The sequence below is a fragment of the Mya arenaria genome, chromosome 9, assembly GCF_026914265.1.
Source record: "Mya arenaria isolate MELC-2E11 chromosome 9, ASM2691426v1".
Classification (NCBI taxonomy): domain Eukaryota; kingdom Metazoa; phylum Mollusca; class Bivalvia; order Myida; family Myidae; genus Mya; species Mya arenaria.
In genome coordinates, this window is record NC_069130.1 from 21,148,208 (window position 1) to 21,172,331 (window position 24,124).

General features: G+C 36.9%; 1 protein-coding gene across 5 annotated transcripts; it reads right to left on the bottom strand.

Moving 5' to 3' along the window:
• Nucleotides 1-3,609: 3,609 nt before the first annotated feature.
• LOC128246803 (potassium voltage-gated channel protein Shaw-like) lies at nucleotides 3,610-23,851 on the bottom strand. 5 transcript variants are annotated; one of them, XM_052965253.1, is made up of 5 exons: nucleotides 23,712-23,851; nucleotides 18,133-18,325; nucleotides 17,747-17,861; nucleotides 8,741-8,908; nucleotides 3,610-7,441 (listed from the first exon to the last, which is right to left on the bottom strand). In XM_052965253.1, exons 2-5 carry the CDS (start codon nucleotides 18,300-18,302, stop codon nucleotides 6,287-6,289), a joined length of 1,608 nt encoding a protein of 535 aa, XP_052821213.1. In that variant the 5' UTR covers nucleotides 18,303-18,325; nucleotides 23,712-23,851; the 3' UTR covers nucleotides 3,610-6,286. The 5 variants fall into 5 exon arrangements, with proteins under 5 accessions (XP_052821213.1, XP_052821214.1, XP_052821215.1 ...); XM_052965254.1 differs by having other exon boundaries at nucleotides 23,659-23,718; XM_052965255.1 differs by lacking the exon at nucleotides 23,712-23,851 and adding an exon at nucleotides 21,178-21,196.
• Between the last annotated feature and the right edge of the window lie 273 nt (nucleotides 23,852-24,124).

The following is a 24,124-nucleotide window of genomic DNA, read 5'->3' on the forward strand; positions in this document are numbered from 1 at the left end:
TTTATACCCCATTTCTTGAACACATGGTACATAGCCATACCTAGAACCGGTCATCTAACGTTCTCAAACTGTTTTATACCCCATTTCTTGAACACATGGTACATTGCCATACCTAGAACCGGTCATCTAACGTTCTCAAACTGTTCTATACCCCATTTCTTGAACACATGGTACATTGCCATACCTAGAACCGGTCATCTAACGTTCTCAAACTGTTCTATACTCCATTTCTTGAACACATGGTACATTGCCATACCTAGAACCGGTCATCTAACGTTCTTGAACTTTTCTAGAACCGAATTCTTGACCATTCCAAAAAATGTTCTTTTTAATTTTTAGAACCAGTCCTTTAAAAGTTCTTGAACTTTTCTACCACGTATTTCTCGACCAGTCAAAAGATTTTCTTGAAATTCCTTGAACCGTTTAGTTCTACTAGCCAAAGGCCAGGGGCTGTTTCAATAAAGGATTTTAGTCGTAATTTAAATTATCTTAAATTTGTATAAAGAACATAAATGGTAATACATCATATTGGTCTTACTTCTTTGTCTCTGTGTTCATTTTATTGATGGTTAAAGCTAATTTCACTCAAATTTGAAGCAGCGAAATAGAACTATGATACTAAAATAATTTTAATTTTACGACTAAAATCTTTATTGAAACGACCCACAGAAGAGCTAGTGCGATGTGTACGTCGTATGTGCGTCCGTGCGTCAGTGCGTCTGTAAACAATTGCTTGTGAACACGATGCAGTCTTCAGTTTTAATAGTATCTTGATGAAACTTTTTCAGTATTTAGATATCCATCAGAGCTTGGTTCCTTTCAAAAACCAGATCCGCCCATGTAGCCTAGATTATGGGCATTGAAAGTTTAAAAAAAAATGTTATTTTTAGCTAAGTCTATTTTAAGACAAGTCTACATGAGCGAAGTCTATTTTTAGCCAAGTTTACATGTAAAGTCAAGTCTAGGATTAAAGGGAGACAACTTGATTTTTGGTTCTGCAGTAGATTTTGTGAATTACTCTCCCTTGTTCTTGTTGAAAGGCCAAAGGCCATTTTAAGCTCTATTGGCCAGTGTCAGTCGTTCGCGCATCCATCTCAACACAATTGGTTGTGGATGTTTGTTCAAATTATGCCCCTGTGGTCATTACTGGCCACGCCTCAGAGTTTAAAGGTTTGGTACTTAAATTGAGAAATGTTTGAAAATATTTTGTGTGTTCGCGCATTTATCTAACACAATTACGTGTGAATGTTTGTTCAAATTATGCCACTGGGGTCATTACTGGCCATCCCCGGGGTTCACAGGTTTGGTTTACTTAAATTGGGAATGTTTGGAAATCTTTTTGTCGGAACCAGCTATTTAGACCCTTGCTATTTTGATTAAGGCATAATTTTGTGGTCCGCTACCATGGTTGTTTAAATTATACCCCTGGGGTGAAAACTGGCACTGCCCCGGGTGTCACAAGTTTCCTAGAGACTTATTTCAGAAATATTTTTAAAATCTTGTTTCAAACCACAAGGCTCATACCTTTGATATTTGTTGTGGAGCATCATATGATGACCGTCTAGCAAAACAGAAATTTTGCCCCTGGGTCCAAAGCTGGTCCCACCCCGTTTGATCTATATTAATTTTTTTAAGCTACAACAATGAAATTTGGACCATGTTTAAAGTTTTGCAAACGAGCATCAATGTTGTCTTCGGTTGACCTTGACTTTGACATTTGACCAACTTTTTTATTTTTAAAGCTACAGAAATGAAATTTTGACCATGCGTACAGTTTTGAAAGCATTTTTTTTTGTTTCGTCAGATGACCTTTACTTGGCACATATAAAAATAGTCCATGCAACTAATCTGTTTACAACATTTTCTGTCCTCAGAGGCTAAACGTGCAACCTTTTCAGCTAGCCCAAACACAAAACGTGAACTATATGTTTGTTGCCTATACATGCCCTTGATTGAAAATGACCATGCCAGTAGAGAATAGGCCCTCATGGGCCTCTAGTTTTTAACGTTTTTAAATTTTTCCAGAACGCAATTCTTTATCAGTCCAAGGAATGTTCTTGAAATTCATAGAAACGGTTATTTAACTTTCTCCCAATTCTTGATAATTCAAAAAATAGACTATTCTTAGACTATTCTATAACCCGGTACTTGATCAGTCCAAAAAAACGATCTTGAAATTCCGATAACCGGTTATTTAACGTTCAGGAACTATTCTAGATCCCATTTCTCGATCAGTTCAAAAACGGGTATGACTAAACACCGAAAAGCAAGGCAAAAAGCACAAATGCGGGCAAAAGTTAATGTGTTTTACAAAAAGCTAGTTTTTTTCGCGAAAAAATACCGAACAGCAAGACAGAAAAAGCGGAAACCAGAGAAAAGCAAATTATTTTCCTGAAAAACACGGCAATTCTCGCGGAAAGCAACGAAAAGCAAAAAAACACCGCGTAACCCGTGCTTCTCGCTTTGCTTTTCGGCCGTTTTCCTGCTTTTCGTGCTTAGTTAGACCGTTCAAGAACTGTTTTAGAAATTCCTTTAGAACCCAATTCTTGCTCAGTTTAAGATCTATTTCTGACAAAGTTTTTTTTTATATATTTATAATTACTGAACAGTCTCAAATGATTGAATCTTAGTATTCATTACTCGTTTTAAAATGAACTATTTGGAAAGAAATGCTAATATTGGATCTTAAGAACGAAAAAAACTGTATACATAAAAATAATATTTCACGCCGGCTAAAGGATTTTTAATTTATTTGAAAATTGTATTAAATCGTGATGAGCTGAGATTAATAAACGTTGATACACGGGATACAACTTTCCTGGGTTGGACCAGTACTGAGTAAACCACTTTTCCAAGCACTACCCTTTAAATGCCGAGCGCCAGGCAAGGGAGCTACTTGTACCAACTTTTAACGTCTTTCGCGGCCCGGGATCGAACCCACGACCTCCCGCTCCGTAGGCGGACGCCTTAACATCAAGGCCACGGAGACGGTCACCACTGGTGGTGGTGTGTAAACTCCATTTTTTATACTTAAAAAAAAAAAAAAAATACTTAAAATTTATACTCGCACTCGGGCCTTGCCCATTCGGCACAAGCTCAGATAAGATGGTTGGTCATTTAATGTTTTTAAGCATAGTGCACAGAGAGCATGCAACCCGGTTAGAGCTACCCTGTTTCTTTAACGTGCACCAGTATATAGCACTGTCACACGGGACCCATACGTCCCTCCCGGAAGATAATTAGAATCTTTTTTAGTGGTGCGGCAGGTAATTAAAAACCTGCGGCCCCTGGATAGACAGTCAAGTGTTTTACCACTAGACCACGGATCCGCCACTTGACCAATGGTGAGATGTAAATCTCGTTTTGTGCACCATAGAGCAGCCACATTCCAACCACTCGAAACACCCCAAGCATCATTGCCATACTGGCCGAGGTGCTCCGACTGCATTCAACGCGACGTTTGTCTTTTTTTCAGTAATAAAATTCTCCAATCATTTGGTCGCCTACAACTTTAAGTTTAGCCAACCTTAAGGTCCATAAGTAAAATGCAAAGATAGACTAGTGCAATTAAAATATTAACAACGAGATTATTTCTATGTTTTATTTATATCTATATTGATTAACCAAAACATATTTTTTTTGCATAGATTGTATTTTTGAATAACACCATAACGACGCTACTATTATGATATAATGTATTAAGGAAAGGTAATATAACAAAATTGTACTATGATTATATAGCAATTATATTCATTTGTTTCTTGAATAACATTAGATCTATGTCTTTTAAAATAGCTCTTGAAGAAATGTCTATACTTCAACTGAACATATTGTACATGTAGCTTAGAAATGAGCCCAACATGTTATTTTGTATTAATGTTGAATGGATTGCATAAAACTGCCGAGCCCGCCGCGGATTAGAAAACATGAAACATTTCGTTGAAAGGTTGTTGAATTTTAACATCAAATTGTTATAAAGATATGGAATACTGTTGTTTATTGGCATCGCTCATGATGAATGTGGCTGTTTTGGTGGCACTTGATGAATATGCAAAAAGAGATGTCAGACAAGCATAAATACAATATGTGATAAGTGAATTTGACTTACCAATATGGGTTGTAACACCGAGAGTTCTGATATGAACAAATTATTCTACCCCCACCCCTCAGGGCATGGCCAACGCACATCCATTACCAGCCATAAAACAATGACATTTTGGCCAATGACTCCTTTAAGTGTGACCTTGACCTTTAAGGGTAAACATGTTTGGCTGCGAGCCCTGGTGCCGTACAGTGCCTGTTGATGTTGACCTTGTTACCTCGTCGCCAAAGGCTATGCCCTAGGCTGTTTAGGACATCTAAAATTACCATGCAAGCCTTTGTGCCACATAAGAATTCTCAAGTGCACGGCGCAGTTATTGCCCGGATAAACCGAATTACGATGAAATTTTGACCAATGACTCTGAAGTGTGACCTTGACTTTTGACGAACAGGCATGTTTGAATGTGAGTTGGTTGAGCTGTGTGCCGGTTAACGCTCACTAATTTGTAATGTTTTCCCTAGTTACCTCGTCACCATCGGCTATACCCTTGGCTAATGAGGGCATCTAAAATAGCCATGTATCTTGCACGCGACACGCCAGTTTTATGGGGAACATTTATGCCACCTTAGAATTTAGAAGTACGTGGCAAAGTTACTTCCCGGACAAACCGAAATACGATTAAATTTTGACCAGTGAATCCTCATTGCCATCTAAGAAGTCCCAAGTGCATGGCTAAAATACAGCACGGACAAGCCAAAACACAAGGAAACTTTGACCAGATACCCTATATTGTGACATTGATATTTGACGAACATGCGTGGTTGAATGTGAGCTTGGATGGGCCGTGGACACGGTACCGCACACCGCTTGTTGGTGTTGCCCCTAGCTACGACTGTCACCTTAGGAACTTAGGACATCAAGTATGACCATGGGTCTTGCACACGACAGGCAAGCCTCATGGCGAGTAATTTCATAATCCCCTACTGAATGACTGAAGAACTGCACAGACAAGCCGAAATACAAGGGCATTTTGCCACTGAACTCTTAAGGCTGACCTTGACCTATTGACACGCAACCATTGTGCATGTCATGATGCACAAATTGTGCCAAGTTAATTTAAAATCCATTGGTGCATGGCCAAAATACAGCCCGGATGAGAAAACAACGGGTGAACGGGCTAACTCGGACTTACGTATACGCACTAACATACACTCGACCCACCGCCTTTGTTGCATATAAGTCGAGCTATAAGTTATCGCTAGCGGGCAATTAAACGTTTTCAATGTAATCTAACAATCAGAGGTTGTAAATATGCATGTGTTTTTTACAAACTATCTAAATGATACATGATAATAAAAGTAATATTATAATGGATACGATGCTGGATAATTACCCTGATACAGTCGAACCCTGTTGGCTCGAACTTGCTTAGCTCGAATTTCTCATTGGCTCGAATAAGATGAAGGAAAGCATTTCCGCTTGGCTCGAATTGTTCGAGGCTCGAGGTATATTCGCCATTCCCTGGAAGATCGAGCCAACCAGGTTCGACTGTAGTTGAATATATAACGTTTTTTTAAAAACTGGTATGTAATAAAATGAATTATACAAACATGCAAATGCGATTTTGGCCGAAAATGCGTTTTGGAATGTACATTTCTTTGCTTAATCATAATTCAACAAGAATACATGAACACACATGTGTGATATGCACTAAAAGCCCCAATTTCTTTCTTGAGCAGTGTCTTTGTTTGTATTTACATATCAATAGATCACTTGTTGCATTTGGGCTTTTCCAAGAGCGCTGAATAACCTTCAGCCTGTTAGCGAAACATGTCGACAAAAAAAGACAAAGAATGTACCGTTTCAATGGTAATAATTGTTGGTCAACATGTTTTTGATGCCATCAGCTTAAAGCTGCATTCTCACAGATTGAACGTTTTGACAACTTTTTTTTTGTCTTAGAACGAGTCAATTTATTCGAAAATGCATGTAAACTATTCATATAAGACTGCTGACAAAAAGTTAGTCACAGATTTTCAAAAAGTTCAATATTGATGTTTTATGCATTTTTCTTAAAACGTTAGTAACGCGTTATGCGTCAAGTTTTCGAACTGAAAGTTGGCTATATTTGTCTTATGAACACAAACGGTTAACAAAATAACGCCTGAAAATGTCTCTGATGGTTGTAGATGATATGCATAATAAGGCATAAATGGGTGGTCAACTGTTCGTTACAGGAAGTTCCTATGACGTCTCCCCATTTGTGTTTTCTATCGTAATTAGAGGCACCTGTTCTGAAGCAGTTTCATTATTATTAGTCTGTGACTTTTCAGATGTTTCAGTGACGTCATCATTGACGTCGCTAGGAAGATGAAAACACTGGACTTTCTCACCGGAAGTGGCTCCTTCTTTCTCGTCTGTATATTGTTTTTGCTTTCGCGCCTCGCTTTCCGCTTGAAGCACAAATTGAACGTGCTTATGATACATCATGAAGTTGTTCACTAACGCTGGTACGGAAAAACCGATCATTATAAGGCCGCTCATTGCGCAAAGCGATCCAACAAGTTTTCCCAGCGTTGTCGTCGGGTACATGTCACCGTAACCGACGGTCGTCATGGTAACGATCGCCCACCAAAAGCCATCCGGAATGCTTGCAAAGTTTTCGCGTGAGTCTGCGAAGAAAATCAATGAAGAAAACACGAGAATTCCGACCGACATGAAACACGTTAGAAGCACGAGTTCTCCAACGCTCGACTTTATCGTGTAGACGAGAATCCACAAACCCGGTATATGTTTTATCAGCCGGAAAATTCTCAACACGCGAACTATGAGGAAAATGCTAATGAAATTGATGGCATTTTCGTCTGCAACTATTTCTGGTTTTGCTGCAAACAGGATGTACTCAAGGTAGTCCGGAAGTAAGGCTAAAAGGTCAATGACACCCATGGTTGACGTCACAAACTTAAGCTTTTTTGGTGCAAAGGCGACTCGAATAATGTATTCCAAAGTAAAAAATACAAGGCACAATATATCCACAATGTCTAAAGATGGATGCTTGACTCTTACACGAACGCTTTCAATAATACTTTCATTATTTTTCCCATTGGCAATACTATTAGTGACATTTTCGTTGATGACGTCATTCTTCAGCCCGGTCGTGTTGCCGCCATCTTGGATCATCGTATACGCGGCAAAATATTCCGTAGTGCTTGCGACGAATGAAAAAATGGACAAAATAACGAAGAAAAGCGACAAATAGCCGTACAGTTTTGCTGAACGAGATGTTTCTGGACATTCAAAGAAGTTCCAGACTTGGGGCTTTAGTTTGGTCCACAAGGTGGGTGGTTTGTCTTTGTCTTCCTCGTACGACATGGCTGATCCCTTCCGGTCATCCTCTAACTACAAGGAGGAAACAAAGTGAACTTAATTCTTAGTTCTGGCTTCCATAACTTTAATGTTGATATTTATTTTTTTGATGTTTACAACACATTAAAGTTATGGCGTAACCCCCATAGTAAAGTCAACCAGAATCAATTGAGTGTGATGATGCAATGCAGTCACATGACCATGATGACGTCGATGGATTCTATTTATAGCATCAGATTCACATTGTTCATTTAGTCGAATCCAATTGCAGTAAGGCTGAAAATACCTTTTGATAAGTAAAAACAATTTATTTATTCCAAATTTGTTATAAGTTATTTACTAATTATTCGAAATAGAAAAAATAACAGCAAAATAAACACTACATTTGTGAGGTCAAATGTAGGTCACATGGGTATTTTCTGAAAATCTTGGTGTCACGTGATTAAATTTGAACACAACTATGACCTAGATTTAAGGAATGCTTGTAATAGGATTTATTAAAATGCTAAATCAACTATCTTTAAAGCGCTTTTTGGTTTTGAAAATGTGTTTGTGAACTACATTTTACTTCATTTACCTGAGGATACAGTTATTTTGTCTGTACAATGCATACAAGTGAAATAACAGCGTGACATAAAAATGTCACGAATTCTGGTAGGGTTTGGATACGCCGTTCTCTTCAGCGAACACATCCAAAAAGGTAATATATAACGTGTTCGCTGAAGTTCTTTAGCTACTTAAGTCTAAACTTACTCAGAGTAATAATTTTACAGCGATCGTGAAACAAGTATCAACAATATTTTATTAATTAAGTACTACCGATAGCTCGATGTTACGCATGAGTGTTGTCTTGTGTTGAAGAGAAAAATGTGCGTACCCGGAGGAAAAATACTTGTTCGACTTGGAACAACAAAATAAACTCGCATGTGCCCAGGCCGGGAATCGAGCTCGGGTCGGGTAGGTAAGGAGCGAGTGCGCTAACCGAGCAAGTTTCAAACTTTATATACGTGCAACTTACAAACAACCGTCATAGGATACACCCGATTGACTGTTACGCTTAGCTTCATGTTTATTAGTAGCGGAATAAAGTACCGGGTTTGCCGGCGACGACTGTGAAACGAGTTATTAGAACATTATATTAATCACTTTTGTTGGCAAGATTTTACGCAAGAGTGTGTTTTTCTATGTTTGGCATCTTCCTAAAATGACATATTCAATACTAGAGAGATCCATAGCGTCTTGCTCCAAAACCGACGTGAAATGGTGACATTTAGGAAAAGGAATAGAAACCTGATATTAATTCATGTTTGAATATTATCTGGCTTACAGTACCTGGTCAAGCGCCTTCAGTGTAGAGTTCCAGTCATTATAGTTGGTCCAACAACACCGCTCTATCCTGTTAGGTAGGATACCCCAGTACTCCAGTTCCATTTTGGCCGCGGGGCCGCACAAGTAGGAGGGGAGATGCAGCTCGCCCGTACGTAGGAAGTTCAGCGTCGCCTAGCAATAGGAGAAGAGATACATACGATAAAAATGACCTCTGAGGTTAAAGATTTATCAGATTCATCATTTGACTTTTTCAGAAACAACACGTCAATTAGACTTACCTACGAAATGTGATTGAAATTTAAGCCAATAATTGGTTATGTTTTTCTAATTAACTTAGTTACATGTAACATTGTTTGGTAAATACCATTTCTGTGACGTACTTCTCTACATTTATTAGTGTATGCACATATTTGTTGACCAATGAAAATTGAGTATTATTCAAAATTTTCGCCCGTTTATATTATATAGAACGTTTGATCGCTTCACTAAATATTATAGGCCGAATTCACTGACTCTTTTTTTCTTCCCGAATATGATGTCGAGGATGATTTCCCCTTTCACAATACACTTTTTTTTAAATGCCCTTCTGACGTAAATGGCACGGAAGCCCTGAATAAAATTCGAGTTTTCATTTGTCCACACATTTTATTTTGGAATATTTTATTATCAGCCATTTTTTTTCATGATATTTTTTTCTGTTTGAAGACACTATATTATGCTTAAGGACACCGATACACTGGATTTTTTAAAAGCCGAAAACTCTTCACATTTAACTTTTAATAGATTAAAATCAAACAAATGAAAAATATATTTCTCAATTCAATAAAAACGTTTAGGGTCGGGGCGAAATATTGGGTAGGTCGGGGAACCGAAAACAAACATATTTAACGCCTAAACCGATATTGTGCCTTTTTGATTTGTGTCAAATCTCATTTTATGTTTATGGCAATGAATTATATTGATGATATACATGTTCAAGTATGTATAATATATAATTTTGGCTAGTTGAAATTTTTTATTATGAATTTAATGAGCCTTTGTCATTAAGCCACTGTGGTATATTGTCAACAGCACGTGAAAGAAAAGAAAAACATACAGTTAAACCCCATTGGCTTGAACTCCCAGAGACCAACGAAAAGATGAGTCTCGGAAAATTCGAGCCAAGCGGGAATGCTTAACTTCAGTTTAAATAAATCAGTCCTTTCCTTCGACCTCGAGGTAACGAGGAATTCGGAGTAAGCGAGTTCGAGCCAACGGGGTTCGATTGTGTATGTGTATACGAAGTAGGGAACATATATAATTTTCAAGTACAAAATTCTATTTTTGTTTTATAACCTTGTGAAATGGTATAATTTGCAACTAAGTTCAGTCCGGTCATTTGCGTTCAAATTTGATAAAATCAGGATTCACTTCGCAATTTCCCAGCCTCCTGCTGCTCTTAGGGCCAATGACAAGACAAAATTGAGATGATTATATCCCATGAAATTGGTTGTTAAATGGGTGAGGCCGTACCAAATTGTTTCGTTGTTTAGCGTCCGTGGTAGGATAGGTTTTGGGCTTCCCGATCGATTCTCCAGGGCTGGTATTCAATATTGGTCTTAATTGGGTATATGAACGATGTAGCTAATCGGATGAAATGTTATTAATAACTGACCAATAGAGTGAATGAAATCAATGATGTATGACCATAAGATTAACTTCAGTTGAAAATTGAATACCTGGCACCCTAGAACACAAGTGTAAACAACATGCTTCAAACTTTGTACTAGTATTCCTGACATATCAGGAAAATGATGCATGATGTGTGATTACCATGATCAGCACACTTAAATACAAGCTTTATTTGAACTCAATTTGCAGTGTAAATCTATCCTACAATTGAGAATAGTCCACTAAGGAAGCAATGGTGTCTATATTCTACATAGCATGTCACTCTTTTAGTGTTCTGTGGGGAGGGGGTGTTTTTTGTTTGTTTGTTGTTTTTTTTGTTGTTTTTTTTTTGGGGGGGGGTTGTTGTTGTTGTTGGGGTGGGTGGGGGCTTGGGGCAAGGGTTTCGGGGTTTTTTTCAGAAAAGTTAGATAGCTTTCCATACCTAGGGTTGACGCTAAACATTAAAACGATTTGGTATGGTCTAATGTATAGTTGTGTTCTCTTTTATCGACTGAACCCTGAACCGCACCGTGTTTCTTTTTCATAGCAATATGGTATGGTCTTATGTATAGTTGTGTTCTCTTTTATCGACTGAACCCTGAACCGCACCGTGTTTCTTTTTCATAGCAATATGGTATGAACTAATGAATTGTTGTGCTCTCTTTTATCGACTGAACCCTGAACCGCAGCGTGTTCCTTTTTCATAGCAATATGGTATGAACTAATGAATTGTTGTGCTCTCTTTTATCGACTGAACCCTGAACCGCACCGTGTTTCTTTTTCATAGCAATATGGTATGAACTAATGAATTGTTGTGCTCTCTTTTATCGACTGAACCCTGAACCGCAGCGTGTTTCTTTTTCATAGCAATATGGTATGAACTAATGAATTGTTGTGCTCTCTTTTATCGACTGAACCCTGAACCGCAGCGTGTTTCTTTTTCATAGCAATATGGTATGAACTAATGAATTGTTGTGCTCTCTTTTATCGACTGAACCCTGAACCGCACCGTGTTCCTTTTTCATAGCAATATGGTATGAACTAATGAATTGTTGTGCTCTCTTTTATCGACTGAACCCTGAACCGCACCGTGTTCGTTTTTCATAGCAATATGGTATGAACTGATGAATTGTTATGCTCTCTTTTATCGACTGAACCCTGAACCGCACTGTGTTCCTTTTTCATAGCAATATGGTATGAACTAATGAATTGTTGTGCTCTCTTTTATCGACTGAACCCTGAACCGCAGCGTGTTCCTATTTCATAGCAATATGGTATGAACTAATGAATTGTTGTGCTCTCTTTTATCGACTGAACCCTGAACCTCAGCGTGTTCGTTTTTCATAGCAATATGGTATGAACTAATGAATTGTTGTGCTCTCTTTTATCGACTGAACCCTGAACCGTACCGTGTTTCTTTTTCATAGCAATATGGTATGAACTAATGAATTGTTGTGCTCTCTTTTATCGACTGAACCCTGAACCGCACCGTGTTTCTTTTTCATAGCAATATGGTATGAACTAATGAATTGTTGTGCTCTCTTTTATCGACTGAACCCTGAACCGCAGCGTGTTCCTTTTTCATAGCAATATGGTATGAACTAATGAATTGTTGTGCTTTCTTTTATCGACTGAACCCTGAACCGCAGCGTGTTTCTTTTTCATAGCAATATGGTATGAACTAATGAATTGTTGTGCTCTCTTTTATCGACTGAACCCTGAACCGTACCGTGTTCCTTTTTCATAGCAATATGGTATGAACTTATGAATTGTTGTGCTCTCTTTTATCGACTGAACCCTGAACCGTACCGTGTTCCTTTTTCATAGCAATATGGTATGAACTTATGAATTGTTGTGCTCTCTTTTATCGACTGAACCCTGAACCGTACCGTGTTCCTATTTCATAGCAATATGGTATGAACTAATGAATTGTTGTGCTCTCTTTTATCGACTGAACCCTGAACCGCACCGTGTTCGTTTTTCATAGCAATATGGTATGAACTAATGAATTGTTGTGCTCTCTTTTATCGACTGAACCCTGAACCGCACCGTGTTCCTTTTTCATAGCAATATGGTATGAACTTATGAATTGTTGTGCTTTCTTTTATCGACTGAACCCTGAACCGCACCGTGTTCCTTTTTCATAGCAATATGGTATGAACTTATGAATTGTTATGCTCTCTTTTATCGACTGAACCCTGAACCGCACCGTGTTCGTTTTTCATAGCAATATGGTATGAACTAATGAATTGTTGTGCTCTCTTTTATCGACTGAACCCTGAACCGCACCGTGTTCCTTTTTCATAGCAATATGGTATGAACTTATGAATTGTTATGCTCTCTTTTATCGACTGAACCCTGAACCGCACCGTGTTCGTTTTTCATAGCAATATGGTATGAACTAATGAATTGTTGTGCTCTCTTTTATCGACTGAACCCTGAACCGCAGCGTGTTCCTATTTCATAGCAATATGGTATGAACTTATGAATTGTTGTGCTTTCTTTTATCGACTGAACCCTGAACCGCAGCGTGTTTCTTTTTCATAGCAATATGGTATGAACTTATGAATTGTTGTGCTCTCTTTTATCGACTGAACCCTGAACCGCACCGTGTTCGTTTTTCATAGCAATATGGTATGAACTAATGAATTGTTGTGCTATCTTTTATCGACTGAACCCTGGACCGTACCGTGTTCCTTTTTCATAGCAATATGGTATGAACTAATGAATTGTTGTGCTCTCTTTTATCGACTGAACCCTGAACCGCACCGTGTTCCTTTTTCATAGCAATATGGTATGAACTAATGAATTGTTGTGCTCTCTTTTATCGACTGAACCCTGAACCGCACCGTGTTCCTTTTTCATAGCAATATGGTATGAACTAATGAATTGTTGTGCTCTCTTTTATCGACTGAACCCTGAACCGCACCGTGTTTATTTTTCATTGCAATATGGTATGAACTAATGAATTGTTGTGCTCTCTTTTATCGACTGAACCCTGAACCGAACCGTGTTCCTTTTTCATAGCAATATGGTATGAACTAATGAATTGTTGTGCTCTCTTTTATCGACTGAACCCTGAACCGAACCGTGTTCCTTTTTCATAGCAATATGGTATGAACTAATGAATTGTTGTGCTCTCTTTTATCGACTGAACCGCACCGTGTTCCTTTTGCATAGCAATATGGTATGAACTAATGAATTGTTGTGCTCTCTTTTATCGACTGAACCCTGAACCGAACCGTGTTTCTTTTTCATAGCAATATGGTATGAACTTATGAATTGTTGTGCTCTCTTTTATCGACTGAACCCTGAACCGCACCGTGTTCCTATTTCATAGCAATATGGTATGAACTAATGAATTGTTGTGCTCTCTTTTATCGACTGAACCCTGAACCCTACCGTGTTCCTATTTCATAGCAATATGGTATGAACTAATGAATTGTTGTGCTCTCTTTTATCGACTGAACCCTGAACCGCACCGTGTTCCTATTTCATAGCAATATGGTATGAACTAATGAATTGTTGTGCTCTCTTTTATCGACTGAACCCTGAACCGAACCGTGTTCCTTTTTCATAGCAATATGGTATGAACTAATGAATTGTTGTGCTCTCTTTTATCGACTGAACCCTGAACCGAACCGTGTTCCTTTTTCATAGCAATATGGTATGAACTAATGAATTGTTGTGCTCTCTTTTATCGACTGAACCCTGAACCGTACCGTGTTCGTTTTTCATTGCAATATGGTATGAACTAATGAATTGTTGTGCTCTCTTTTATCGACTGAACCCTGAACCGTACCGTGTTTATTTTTCATTGCAATATGGAATGAACTAATGAATTGTTGTGTTCTCTTTCATAGCAATTTTCAGTCCGTCAAATCGTCCGTAAAGAGACATTTATTTACCGTGACAAAATAACCATTATATTTATGTAATCACAGCAAGACTGGTCTACTTTATGATACAATTATGTAGGCTAATTTATGTTGATGTTCGTTTTCGATTGAAGGTCACAGTCTACCAACTAAATAATATTCAGGTGTGCATATTTTCTTAAAGCTGCACTCTCACAGATTGAACGTTTTGACAACTTTTTTATGTTTTGTCTTGTGACCAGCCAAGTTTTGCGAAAATCCATGGAAACCAGTTATAAAAGACTGCTGACAGAAACGAAGATCGCACAGTTTTATATTTATGTTCAAAAATTGATGTTTTATGCATTTTTCTTAATAAACCTTTAGTAACGATTAGTAATGTTTAGTAAAACATTAAATATGGACCGGAAATATAAAAATCTACGATCTGATTTTTTGTCAGCAATCGTATATCATTGGTTAGCAGATAATTACGCAAAAATTTGCACTTTCCAAGACAAAAATAAAAAAGTTGTAAAAATGGTATATCTGTGAGAGTGCAGCTTTAAAACGTTTCAACAAACTACTTATAGCAAATATATAACAAAAATAACTTGTATTTCTGTTTACTTACATTTCGTTTCTAGCACTTGTCTTTTAGATTGCGGGCTCTTTTTGCGGAGAAAAGTACCTTTACAAATGATTAAGCAGGTGCGGATCCAGGATTGATGTTGGAGGGGGCGTAACTTAGGGGCGCAACCTTTAGACATACGCCCCTCCCTCCGAACCGAACTATTTATAGTTACAAATGTTTGCAGGTGAGGTTTGGGGTACTCCTTCTAGATTTTTTTTATAATTCATTTTCGAACTAAGCAATATGACCGTATTTCATTACTTTTATTCTCCAAAAAGTTAACTTTGACGATTAAGGGGGTAGAGGCCTCCCCCTGAATCCGTTAGTATATTTAGTACCCATATTGCACAAAAAAAATGTTCGTAGTTAGTAAAATATTTTTTGGTAAATAAAATTCCATTTCTATCCGTAAAATTATTCCTTTTTCATACCCAATGTACAAGTTAGCTCGTAGTTTCACCCTGCCATTGGTAGAAATGCAAAGTATTGATGCATCAACCCCATATATTGTTCGCATCATTGAAAGTGAATAGCTTAAACTGGTTACAAATATGATTATAAAATGACTAGAAAAACACATAATAGATAAAGTCATTGCAGTTTGTATTTTTGGTTTCTATTTCAACATAAATCGGACAAAAATAACGTATTCTCTATGTCCCCGCCCCCCCCCCCCCCCAAAAAAAAAATGTTAATATTTTTTCTTTGGTTCAGTTGTACATGATTTTCATACGTGGTAGTTTGGAGGAGGGGCTAAAGGGGTGTGACATAATATCGCAACCTGCCCCTGTGACTCAAGGTACAAAACCCAATCATATGATGAAAAGGGTTTCCGCTAACAAGGGGGGGGGTATTCAATACTGGTCTTAATTGGAAATAAGAACGATGTAGCTAATCGGATTGCTAGATATATATAACGGAACTATACAGTTAATGAGGTCAATGATGTTTGACCATAAGATTGAAATTAGTTGCATGTTATATACCAACCCAGGGTCCCGTTTCAATATAGATTGTAAACCATAAGAAACTATCTTGTCAGCGATCGAACGTCAAGATATTGTAAGATCAAGCAATTCAGTTTATTATTTAGTGAGTGTCTCGATTTCAATTGAATGTTTTACTTTCAAAAACAATATATACACTGAGGAATATTAATAAGTTACGGTTGAACTTTCTCAAATAGAAAAATAACCGATCAGCTACTACTAATTGTGCTTAAAATTCGAACCGGCTCAACATTCTGAAATCCTCGTACATGTATGTATGGTTTACATACTCAGAAAACGGTACGTTTAAGTCCGCTGCAAGAAGATCGTGTAGTAACTTAATATAGCAGTTAAACCTTATGACTCAACTCTTTGGAATCTAAATTATGTTTGCAACTACTTCTTCATATGTACCAAATTGCCATTTGAACCGTCCAGTTTTTTCCCCTTATTGGTTCGCATTGATAACACCGTAACACGGTCTAAACTAACATATAAGGCATTTATTTTTGAAAAAGATCGTACGTTACGTGCGTTGATAAAAAGAATCATAAGATCGTAAATTTACGTTTTTGACGTTAACTGCGTTTCAATTCAAATGTCTTCAGGACATTTATCGCATACCTTATTTCCGTAACTTAACGAGTGTCCCGAGCACTCTTTAGCAGCGCAAGATATTTTATTGAAACGCATGACTTGTTTCCATAACTGCGAATGTACCCGAGCACTCTTAAGCAGCGCAAGATATCTTATTCAAACGCATGACTTATTTCCGTAACTTTACAAGTGTCCCCGAACACTCTTTATATATTGAAACACATTTCTTCTGCCCGTAACTTTACGAATGTCCACGAACGCTCTTTCGCAGCGCTAGATATTTAATATTGAAACGGGACCAAGGCATCAAAAAAACTCACCGAATGGTACATTTGATACATTAAGGTTATTTTATAAAGCGGAGTTAATAAAGCACCTCTGTGGCATTTATCTTATTTATTGTAGTTAAATTGCTAGCATCAAAGACCTTTTTGTGACATTAAGTTAGATTTGTGACACTTATTTGACATAAATGTGTGTACTTTGTCAAGTAATGAGGTATTTGTCCTTGGTATTTATATAGGCGTTCACTGTGTGCATATAAATAATAACATAAATGCGATCACTGATACATGGTCCTAAGTTGCCGGCGTTATAACTCTTTCTGTCCACAAAACAGTTGTTTTATGTTAAAAATATAAACTGCTCTATTTAAATATTGGCTTTTTGACTTAATTATCCTCGATAATCCGTTTTTAGACAAATATTTTGTGAAGCATTGGTCTTAATTGCACTGCATGAGCACAGCTTATAATAAACAATTGCTCATCTCGATAAGGGTTAAAACACTATAAACATTCATACTCGACCCCATTTGTTTAAATAAGGCGATGCGATGAAATTCATATATTAACAGATTAAATTAAATGAGAAATATAGTTTATAAATGTGTGCCCGCGCCCATCGGCTTCTAAGCCGTGTGACATCCCGATATAAAGCTTTTAAGTGTTTTCAGTGATGAGCGACCGCATTTTCCAGTCACATTTGTTGAGGAATTAAGAAACATACAAGGAGGCCCAGGGGCAAAACACTAGCTTTTTTCTAATATAATCTAGGTTTTTTTAACATGCCCCGTCAAACACCGGTACACGGGAGACTTGGTTTTTGCTCGTACTCCAATTTTCTTAGTAAACCCCTCTTATTCCGAGGATTAGGCACAATGGGTACTTGTACGATTGTCGTTATGACGCAGTCGAGTAATAAAGACGGACATTGTACATGTACCAGTATGCTGTCGGACCGGTACACTACATGTATGGCTATACCCCTTAAAACTGCTTACCCGAAATACATCCGGATCTCTGTCAAAGAAGTAGTCCTTCTTATCCGGTCGGTAATGGTCGCGGAGGAATTTTTCATTTGCAAGGGGACTATTTGGCAGTCGAAACAATGTGGACCTACAAAGACATGAGCCCTCATTTTTTAACTTAACAATTTTAGAATGCAGTCATTCATAGTTATATTATATAGTTATAAATCATAAGGTTAAATGTGACTATTTTTAACAGGACATATATCACCTAATCTGTATTCAGGATTTCATTCCTATCAAATGACTGTGACTAAAACAATTATACATATTGGATGGCCGGAAATTTGACATGAAAGACGACATTCAAAGACAAATTCTATGATATAATTTCACCAATCGGGTTAATCCAAACTCACCTGTATGTCTCGAACAACTGACCCCCGATATTGAAGATGATTGTGTCCTTGGACGTACCCACGTTGACCATAATACGCCCCTTGTTGTCCACCTTGGCACCGGGGATCATGGCGGATACCATGCCACCAAGGCCGCCCACAGGAGGCTTCCTGTCCTTCCGGCAGCGCATAATGCCTATCCGGCTCCGCTGGCCTGCGAATATAAAGATCATTAAAGTTTATTACGTAATGCATATGATTCACTCGTTATATTAATGCACCAGTCAATTGTAACCACGGCCTCCCCAGGTCCAAGGACTAGCGGGGATTTGACTTTCGGTCCAGCCAACCCCGGCTAAAATTGCCGCCCTGCGGTGACGAACATATGGTAAAATCCCCGCCAAATGCCCCCGCACCCGAGGGACCCTAAGTAAGGTCCATTCCCCGCTATATTTAAAGCGAAGACAAAACCTTCGCATCCACCCGGCACTGCGGGGCCACCTGAAAGGTAAAAACACGGCCCATTTACCCGGCTATCCCCGGTATACCCCCGGACCTGGGGGGGGGGGGGGCTGGTTACATTTGACTGGTGCATAATGCATATGATTCACTCGTTATATTCAGCGGCAAAATATTGCCTTCCGAGGTAGCAAGTATGACGTAATTTATCACGTGATATACACACACTGGTTCAGCCTGGTTTTGAAATCACAACCCATTCAGCTTCAAAAACGTATAAATATGGAAGATAGTCAATGGTGTGAGATGGTATGACTATGCTTTGATTCACGGTCATGTGTCAGTTAAAAGAAATAAAGCATTTAACTATGAGTAAGCACTTCCGAATCGGTGTTATTTGCCCTTCAGTTTTTTTTATGGGAAATGGCCAGTTATTTCCGATTTATCCAAACGACTCCGCCGGACTGCTTTCGAATCGTTTATTCGTGGTTGTACTGAAAAGTTTCTTTAAATTTGCATGTTCAAATTTAATTCGATTTATGTCAATCGTTAGTCATTTAAGCTGCACTCTCAAAGATCAAAGTTTCTTTCATATTTATGGTCTAAAATTGATGTTTTTAGGCTAAAGCGTTAGTAACACTTAAAGAAAATTGAAATTTTCGGCCGTTTGGCGAACAATTCAGATCTGTTCTACTGTGAGTTATCTTGTATGCCTGATTTGAAGGCATTTATGCCAAAATCAGCTAAATCTGTGACAAAAAAACTGCCAATCTGTTAGAGTGCAGCTTTAACTGATTTTCCAAATCTTATTTCGTCGTACACTTGATGACCAGTTGACCTGTTGATATGTGACCATGGCCGACCGGATTCCCTAATCTATTTTGTATAAACGGTTTGTCATATTTATTCGTTTGTGACATCTGTTGGGTTTTTACTCATAAATGTTAAATATTTTCCATTAGACTATGACAAAAAAGTCCTAGGTAAGAAATTACAATATGATTTTTATGACAAAAAAAAAACATGTCAAGGACAGCCTTTTACACACCAACGGAAGTCAATGCATGGTTTTAAAAATGAATGAAATATACACTCGTTATATGTAGCAATAAAGTCATAGCTGTATAATTTATTGTTTTTTAGTGCTTAACATTATATTGTTTTCAAATGAGATTGCTGTATTTCTCAAGTTTTTCATATTAATGTTTCAGTAAATCAACAGTCAGCCGCTATTGACTTTAATCAGGTGAATCGGTATATATCAGCAGTGGCTGACCTATTTTATTGGTAGTCTACACAACATTATGTAGACCACTAAAACGTGAAATATTATGAGTAATTTCTCATGCGTTGCATCAAATCATTTATTTTTGTAAGTACATACTAACAACTCTTTTCCATTATTCAATGTAGCTCACTAAATTCTTCAAAATTGTAAGTATGTTTTTAAACGAAATAAATGAGTATGAGACTGCTTCGCACCAAACCATTTATTTTTGTAGTGCATGCTTACAACTTTTACATAATGTAGGTGACTTATATTCTTAAAGATTGTTAGGATGTACTTGCACAAAATAAAAGGTAATGCGAATGCTTCACATCAAACCATTTATTTTGTAAATGCATACTGACAATTATTAACAATTATTTAATGCATGGCTTAAAATTATTAAACATAATATAATATACCTAGTTTTTAAGCCATATCTGTTTACTTTATATGATATGACTGCACGTTTTAACGATGCACTCAACTCCCAAATGAGATTTACCACAACCAATACAATTATTATTATTATATAAGTGATGAGTTAATGTCAAAAACAATGGTTCTTAGGAAGGATACTGAGTTAAATTTGAAATTAAGGTGCAGAAAACACGGTATTTCTACCTTATGAGATTATAGTAGATCACAGTAAATCTTTTAGCACTCACAAATCATTAAATATTTTTGCTTTTTCAGCTATTCAATACACGGTTACAATCTTGTTATCAGTATTTATTTCTCCATAAAAGCATTATTTACTACGTAGTTAAAGGTTTATCTCTCAACATTTATGTTTGGTGTACATGTGTTTGTATTTATTTTGAATAAGAGTGTATTTTTACGTGTTTTTTTTTTTTAGTTACCTTTACTGACATTACCCGAATCAGTGATATTCCGTACACTTAACATGTTTGTCCATTCACAGAGAAAGATTTAGAGAGAATGAATTTTGTTAGTAAGTAAGTCAAATCTTCTTTCCGCATCCGTTCATTTCGACCAATCAAAATTTTGTGTCCCTGCTTTTAAACTATAGCAACGTTTTAAAGCGATGAAATGTACTTATATTCTCTTTTTAAAGGGACTCGCTTATCGTTTGTAAAATGCACTTTTTACGGACTTTTTTTAATACTAAATAACGTGTGTCAAATCACTAGGAGTGTTAAAACTAAGATACTGACAGCTGGGACACTTCAACAAATGTTGATATATGCTCAAATATTGTTTTTGAGGTCCACGATTTCCCAAACCGTTGCTAACGCAATTCAACAAAAGGCTGCAGCGTGATTTGATGATTCGCATTATCACGGGATATTTTAAGGTATTAATAAATGTGAAAATACCCAAAAAGGATGGCGAATCCGAGGACTAGTGGTGACACACTTGACTGTCAATCCAACGGTCGCAGGTTTGATTCCCCGCTGCACCACTACAAAAATACTGATCGTCTTCCGGGAGGGACTCCCGTGTTACAGTGCTATACACTGGTGCACGTTAAATAACCAGGGTAGCTCTAACCAGGGTTACATTCGGTCTGTGCACTAGGCTCCAAACCCCTAAAATGTTAAACAATCTTATCAGAGCACTCGCCGAACGCGAAAAGCCCGAGTGCAAGTATAAATTAGCTCAAACACCTAAAAAGGTATGTATGGGCCCCTGTACCCGAGTGGTTATGCTGTTATTGTTTTACCGTACCAGCGTTGGTTCGCTGCCGACTAAAACCGGATTTTCCTTTTATACTTTTTTAATTGTATTTTTTTTCTGCAATTTCGGTATCAAAAAGTAAATTACATATAGCATAAGTATTTTCAGAAGCATTACCGAGAAAACTATTTTTTTGGGTGCCAAAACATGAGCGAGTCCCTTTAATTTGAAGTCAGCGATACGAACATTTTGAAGATTCAAAGATAGTCATAATGAACATTTAAGTACCCTTGTATATAAAAATAGCCCATTTTTTATTCAAACTTCCGCTCTTTCCTATAAAGATGTTGAATTTGAATGATAATATACAGAATCACGTTTGTACTCTAGATAACTTATTGCCTATAACTTTAAATTTACATTTGAAATTAACTTAAATTAAGATATGTATCATAAAGGGTTATGTTAAATAAAGCAGGGGCGGCTCCAGGGATTTCTGAAGAGAGCGTTATTTGGGGTGCAACCTTTTGACATGAGCCCCTCCCTTTTAACAGAAATTTATAGGTGTAAAATGTTGGCAGGGGTTAGAGGTTTGTATTCCCAAAGAAATTAACAATAAATGTCCAAAATGGTGCATTTTGAGAGTATCTTATTACTCTTTTCCGATCTTGACATAAAAAGTGAAATTGGAGGATTTTTATATTTTTGGAGGGGGGGGGGGTGCCGGTTCCATCCCGTCTGGTGCCGCTAGTGTATATACACTTTTACGTACTTAGTTTTTTCCGTTGAAGTTACTTTAAAGCAAACCCCAGCACAAACTATGATATACTTGTCATTAAATTTCAGCGTTCCAATTTTATGAAGTCTGATTGTATTTATAGTGTGTGACAACATATGTATATAAACATCAAGGTAAGCCATCCATCATAAGGATGCAAGGATGAAAGATGTTTAAGTTCGTTTTATTAATTCAGATCGAGATTAGTTCTATGATTAATTTATATTGATAAACTATTATAATTATTATATTTGCATGGATGGCATTTTTAATAACACCGCAACACCTATTATAATATGATATATCAAATTGTGTGAAATACCCCCACCACCCCCACCCCCACACACCCCCCGAAAAAATGATTGTATAGTATATGTATCGTTATTGTTTTTCCTTAATAACATAACGTCATTTATGAAAAAATAAAAATAAAAAATATGCAAACTAAACATTTTGTAACTTTAAAATGAAACGTTACCAGTAGCATTTTTTGTTAAATCGTGTAAGAAAGGCGCAAAATAAAGGTTGATGAAAATATAGTTTTTAATGTTAATGCATTATCGTGTTAAATGATCAAATCAAAGCAATGCATATGATCTAGGTACGGATGAAACAAAATAATCTTAGCAATATTTTTGCCTTTTTGAACTTGGACATTTCTGGCCACGTAGCCATTAATTCGTAACATTTACAAAGGCTAATATAAGTCTATATCTGCCTAAATCACATGCTTTTTGCTGTTGTCATTAATGTCAAATGAGTTAAACATGATAATGCATTAAATCTAAGGACAAATTTGCACCAAACTATAGTGTGCGCATTTAATGGTTGATGGATTACCTTAATGGTTGATGGATTACCTTAATACATATACTGTATATGTTTTTTTGATCTTGAAATATCTGATTAATTGTTCTCTTTTATAACAGCTTTTTGTGAACAACATGTTTGAAGCTGCACGCTTACATTTTTGACATTATTTGCTGTTTTACTTGCAATTCAAGTTTTTCTTGTGTGATAAAATACTACTGGCAAGAGATGAGATTGCAGTTTTTCTCAATTACGTTCGTAAATTCATGTTTTATGCCACAAAGTTCGATATTCTAAAAGCTTAAGAACGCTTTTAACCATAACACATCAATCTTATGTATATGAAAAATGGCGATCTGATCTATATATCAATCAATATCTTATATCCTTGTTTTCCTTAAAAGTACGCAAGACAAAAAATGTCAATCTGTGAAAGTCCAGCTTTAATTTATGGTAGTATCTTCTTCGAATACCCATGATGTTTATAAAATTATAAACGTATTTAGTTAAAGCGTGCTTTGAAAATTAAAATTTGAAACTTGTATTAAGTGTTTGTGTTTCCAAAAAAGGTTATTTACGTAGTAAATCTTACCACAAAAACAAAATAGTCCTTTTATTGTAAATATATAATATGTAACTACTTACAAAAGAGAAATGTTTGTTATCCGAATGAAAAGTTCATACGCATTAAGAAATAGATATGTCTATTTATTTCGCTTAATACATTCCAACAACCTTTAATGAATAGAACAGAACAGAACATAATGACAACCGAATTGAGCAAAAAACAGTATGACATGCATACTGTAAATATAACCGCAGATTAGAGGTTTTGATAGGACATGTTACAAAAATAATTTGTTGCCCGCGTCAGACTTCATGTAATACAAATAATGGTCATTATTTCGGAATCTAATATAAATATTAAATAAGGCCTTGTAAAAATTGATGTGTTCTGGTAGTTTGCTGGTAGTAACTGTAGTAGCAACAGCAGTATCATCGTCGTTGTCGTCGTAATCATCATCAATCGTAGTAGAGGTAGAAGCTGCAGCTGAATC